Here is a 6,299-nt window from a genome sequence, read left to right as displayed (position 1 = left end):
TTGTTAATAGAACGCTCAGCCATAAATGGGAAATTATAGATTCTACAATGAAACGACATTGACAATATTATTGGGAAAACTTTAATCACTATAGAAATAAAGCAAACGTGATTTTGCTACCACTGGAAAAGCGGACTTTTGATATGAGATCACATGCACATTACTGAACAATAATTTTCCATTCACATATAATAATCAAGACTATATCAAGACAATTAACAGTAATTGAACACTGAATATTCAACTAATAAAATGCAGAAGAATAAAGTCATAGTCATCTAGATTTTCTTCTAGGGCAAGTGAAAATCTCAGTTATTTGCCATTCATTCCTTAAAGAACATATCAGAACTTGAGAACAAAATCATCCTTCATTTACGGTTCCATCTCTTGATGTAACTTTCAGGACAATAGGCTTTTCTGGAGAATGAATCAGTTTCTTACTTAATTTCAGGGGAATCTGAAATAATTGAATAAACACATTGGTAAGTTAAATGAATTATCAAATTTCACAGGTTGCTAGAGCCAATTTATTAATAACAATACTCGCTTCTTCCTATGTTGTTGCATGGCTGTGATCTCAATATTCAGAAGTAAGAGGGAGGAAGAATACAAAGTTAAGGCTTGCTGAGGTACATAGTATTCTCAAAACCTCGTGATCAACACAGACTTCTTCCTGTTTTCACAAAATCCATATAAGTGATTAAATATCATTTTAATATTGCACATCTTGAATTGCTTATGTAGAATATGAAACTATGATTCAGTCTATTTATACTTTAACATACATATTGAATACTTATCCTGTAATTGTCCCAGGACAAAATCGAAGCAGTGTATCCTTTTTTTGATCTAAATTTTAAATTAAAACTAGAAATTTGAACTTCGTAAAGCACATCTTAGGGCACAAAGTATACATTTTTAAAAATGTGATATAATGTTATTTTCCATTTAGTAAACTGGAAAGACAACCATGAGTAGGGTTTGTTCATAGTGAGCACTGTTGTCATACTCTGACTTCCAAACAGTATGGTTACCTTCCAATCTGATACAAGTGTGTTCATAATACAGGGTGGACCTTGGGAACTATTAAGTTATTAATCCCCTCTATCTATTTTGAAATTGTAAGATGGTACTAAAAGGAAACGTACAGTTATTTTAATTAATTTTAAAATTATATTCTTGTTGGTTTGTGGGAGAGGGGGGTCTACATCAGAAATATTTTGAGACATACGTGTTACAAAACTCATGAAATTAAACTTGCTGGGAATTTTTCTATTAAGTTAATTACAATATATTCTTAAGTTCTTCATATGTGACATTTCAAACATGTTTATGAATGTGACAACTTGCTTTTAAAGTTTACACAGAATGGGGTTGAGGATTTTTAAGACCAGATGACTGACTTCAAGGAGATAGTGCCTTTCAGGAACCACAGGCAGATACACACATATACTTTTACAAATAGTTAACCTGATACACACTTTAAAAACCTCTTTCATAACTGTAGGAGTCATACAGGTCAAGGATGTCAGGCGTACATGGCCCACAGAACAAAGCAGAGCTCATGGGAGCTCACTGAGACTGCAGTGGCCCTCTGTATATATGCCATGCTTGTGTAGATTGGAGTTTTTGTGTGACCTCTAACAATAGGAGTGTGTGTGTGTGTGTGTGTGTGTGTGTGTGTGTGTGTGTATGAGTCTTTTGCTTGCCTTCTTGGGCGATCCATTTCCTCATATTGAGTTATCCCATCAAGAACTGTTTATGTATATTCTATTGCATTCTTGTATAATGTGTTTTGTAGCTAGCACTGGGAGATCTGCTCTTTTATGAAGATAAATGAAGCAGCAGTAGATCTGGTAGAGAGGGAAGCAGGACAGGGGCCTGAGAAGAGAGGAGGGAGTGGAGGCTATGGTTGAGTTATGTTTTATGAAAAACAGAAAAGAATTGGTCAAGTATATAGTGTACATAAGAATGAAAATGTTCTAACAAAGCCAATTACAGTGTAAAATACAAATATACTTGCAACGAGGGAAAAACCACCTATATTCAATGATATTTTTATAACCATATAAGGGATATTTTCATTAACTCTACATGATCTTGCAACTTACACTTAGACACAGAATAACTGCCCCCAAAATGAAGGGCCCTAGAGTTCACACATGACTTTAAATACATTTTTATCAGAGAACATTTAATTAAAGATAAATAGGTATATGTATATATGTATAAATGTATAAATGTATATATGTACATATATGTATAAATGTATATTCGTATACATGTATAGATGTATGTATATATGAATACATGTACATATGTATACATGTGTATATATATGCATGCATGCATGTATACATTATGCATGTAGGTATGTGTATACATGAATAAATGTATGCATGTTTATATGCATATGTATATATATGCATGCATACATGTATGTATTTATATATGTATGTATTATGTATGTATACATGTATGTATGAATATATGTATGTGTGTTTATATGTATATATGTGTATGCATGTATATATGTATATATGTACATAAGTACATATATTTATGTATATATGTATATATATGTATGAATGTATATATATATGTATACATGTGCACATATATATGTATACATGTATGTATAAATGTATATATGTACATATATGTATAAATGTATATTCGTATACATGTATAGATGTATACATGTATATACATATATATGTATATATGTATGTACACATGTATATATGTATATATACATATGTATGTGTGTATATATGTATATGTATATATGTGCATATGGGTATATATGTACATATGTACATATGTATATATATGTACATCTATCTATCTATGGGATACATATCCCTAAGTTTATGAAAATGCATGTGATAAACAGTACACAAAATTCATATAGCTGTGGGTTTCACTTATAGCCTCCAGACAGAATCATACATAATAATTCAGGTTATTCACTATTCTAATAGTGGTTGATTTACTATGAGAGTTCGAAGTTAAAGGTTCTTTGTACAGTTTACAAAACTATATCAAAACAGAATACATTTTGCCTCACCTCTGTTTCCTCACAAGTCTGTACAGAAAAGTTCTGCAAGATTTTGACAACAGCAAGCTTCATGTTCATGAGAGCAAACCTCATGCCAAGGCAGTTTCTCGGACCATTTCCAAAAGGCATGTATACATAAGGATTGATTCTGTCCTTATTCTCCTTGCTGAACCTGGTGCAAAAATTGAGCAAGAACATACATAAGGAAACAAGAACACATGACTGATATATTTGTGGGTTTCCCTTATAGCCGCCAGGCAGAATCATACATAGGAATTCCGGTTTTTCACTATTCTAATAGTGGTGGAGTTGATTTATTGTGATATTTGGAAGTTTAAGGTTCTTTGTACAGCTTTACAAGAAGGACACTTCCAGAATTAAAGTTGATGTGTAGTGGATGCTCACTGAAATCAAATGTGTCCTTAAAAATTAAAGTAATTAAAATATTAAAGAAGTCTAGGTTCCCAATGTCTAAACATTACAAAATACAAGTAAGTGAAAAAGGAACTGTCCTGAGGTCTGAGTTGGGGATTCACTCATTGGGAACAAAGGAGAAGATATATGCTATGAATGAATTGATTTTATTGTATCCTCTAGTTTCCTCATGCTCCTTTCTTGCCTACCTATTTTTGCTTTATTCTACTCATTCTAATCTGCTTCCTTTTATTCATCATCCCTTTCATTTTAGGACTCTTTTTGCCTCATTAAGATACTTTAAAATTTGATTTTCTCTCCTTCCTTCAATAGTCATCACCTGAATTAGTTTGCAAGGACACACATTATGAAAGACGTGAGGTGTGTGATTGGGGGATGTGGCCTAGAGCAAGGGTAATGCTGAGGTATATCCAAATCCTGTCAAGCTCATCCTGAGACAAACAGGAGTAAGGATTTTTCCATCTATGTCTCTGGGCCTGCATGTGCTAGTAAACATAGCTTTCTGTTCCCCACTTCCACCACCTTTGGGATAGACACAGATCCTGGTTGTCAATTCCAGGTTTAACCCCTTTCCTCCCCATAAGATCAAGTCCAGAAATCACATGGAATTCCTCTTCATGAAACTGAAGCATTCCTAACATCTCAGCTAAAACCAATAATGTACACTCACTTTGTCTCCCTTATTACTCCTGTGAGTATTTTGTTCCCATTCTCAGAGGAACCAAAGCACCGTCACTTAAGTCCTCTTTTTTCTTGAGCTTCCTGTACTGGGTGAATTGTAAATTGTTTATTTTGAGCTTTTGGGCTAAGATCTGCTTATGAGTGCATACCATGTGCTTTCTTTTGTGATTGTGTTACCTTGCTCAGTATGATACTTTCTAGTTCCATCCATTTGCCTAAGAATTTCACTAATTCATTGTTTGTAATAGCTGAATAGTACCCCATTGTGAATATATACCACAGTTTCTGTATCCATTTCTCTGTTGAAGGACATCTGGGTTCTTTCAAGCTTCTGCCTATTATAAATAAGGATACAGACTGAGGTAAAGGCCACCGAGAGACTGACCTACCTGGGAATTCATCCCATAAACAGTCACCAAAACCCAACGACAAGAAATATATTCCAAAAGGAGCATGCCATGGTTGTCTCCAGAGGGGCTCTGCCAGAGCCTTACAAATACAGAGGCAGATGCTAGCAGCCAACCATTGGACTGGGCATGGGGTCTCCAATGGAGGAGCTGGAGGGTGGTCAGGAGGAGCTGAGGGGGTTTACAGCCCCAAGGGAAGAACAATGATTTCAGTGACTCAGATGCCCCAGGACTCCCAGGGACTAAACCATCAACCAATGGATTCACATGGTTCCAGCCAAAAATGTGGCAGAGGAATGCTGAGCGTCAGTGGGAGGAGTGGTCCTTGGTCAGGTGAAGGTTCAATAGATGCCACAACAAAGGGAAATTGAGGGGGGCTAGGGAGAAAGTGGGTCAGATGGAAGGGCATATACATGGAGGCAGGGGGTGGGAGGAGGGGTTGGGTGTGTGGGGGAGAGGGGGAAAATCATGAAAGGTTTTACTAGTGGCAATGTAAATGAAGATGATATTCAATAAATTAAAAAATAGTGTACACTCACTATGAAAACCCCTACATACTACATACGGTTTACATAATACTTATTACTCCTTACTGAAAACTTGGGAGAAGCCTGTTTCTCTCTGCAATAACCGCCACACCAGAATCCTTCGGATGCTCTTATATAAATTAGCTTTGTTCCCTCCTTGAAGCCTAGTGTACAGCTGGTGTCTGGAAGCCCTGGAGGAAGAAGTGAAGCCTGACTGGCACCACATTGCTTTTCAATTCTCTTATCAATGACTTTTGTCTCTATCTGTTCTATTAGGAGAAAGACTACTAAAAGTAATGTCCTATGTACAATTTAAATCATCAGTCTCAACTGACCTAGACCCTGAGATCTCTCAGACATTAAGCCAACATCCAGACAGCTTACAGCAACTTATATGAGGCCTCTGTCACATATACACCAAAGGACTGCTTGGTCTGGCCTCTGTGAGAGGAGATATGCCTAACCTTCAAGATACTTGAGATCCCAGGGAGTGGAGAGGCCTGGCAGGGTGAAATTCAGTGGAGTGGGGGTATATTCTTGGAAATGGAGGGGAGGAGGAATGGGATGGGGAACAGTCAGGGGGAAGACAAGGAATGAGATGAAGACTGGACTGTAAAAACATTAAAGAATATAAGAAAAAGAAAAACAATTAAAAATTTAATTTCTCATGTGATTATATAAATAAATATGCAGATTCTGGAAATGCTCAGGAAGCCTAATAACCATCCGTTCTCTGAGAGTTTTTAAGCATCATGGAAGATTGTGAAATAATTCCTTAGTAATATTTTACAGAATACATTGGAGTCAGATGGAGGTTGTGTTGGAATGTATGTGCAAGATGAATTTGGTGAATCTCATTAGGGAAGATTATAAACAAACATGAGAAATATTAGAACACTGCTGTAGACTTTTTATATTATATGTTGGGTTATAACCATAACCTTAATGTTTTCTTTTTAACTTTTGCATTCCTCACTCTCTGGGCTAGTAGTCAATGATGTTCACTGAACATATGATATTGGGTTCAAAGCACATAAATGTGTACAATAAATGACATGAGTTTGAAGTCATTTAGCTACAGAAGGTGAGATTGTTGGGTATATAGAATTCACCTACACAGGAAACTGAAATCAGTCAACTCTATTTTAGTCTTCCAATGTGTACTATATGTAAACTGCCTTAGCTAGA

At 35.8% G+C, this 6,299-nt stretch overlaps 1 protein-coding gene across 1 annotated transcript in view; it reads right to left on the bottom strand.

Moving 5' to 3' along the window:
* Positions 1-361: 361 nt before the first annotated feature.
* Positions 362-6,299, bottom strand: part of LOC127672482 (cytochrome P450 3A13-like) — a 51,770-nt gene continuing 45,832 nt past the window's right edge. Inside the window, 2 exon segments of the mRNA XM_052167626.1 lie at positions 362-457; positions 3,071-3,233. Coding sequence (XP_052023586.1) covers positions 362-457; positions 3,071-3,233 — 259 coding nt within the window.

Source organism: Apodemus sylvaticus, chromosome 22, assembly GCF_947179515.1.
Source record: "Apodemus sylvaticus chromosome 22, mApoSyl1.1, whole genome shotgun sequence".
Taxonomy (NCBI): Eukaryota; Metazoa; Chordata; class Mammalia; order Rodentia; family Muridae; genus Apodemus; species Apodemus sylvaticus.
This window is presented reverse-complemented; position numbering and strand designations above follow the sequence as displayed.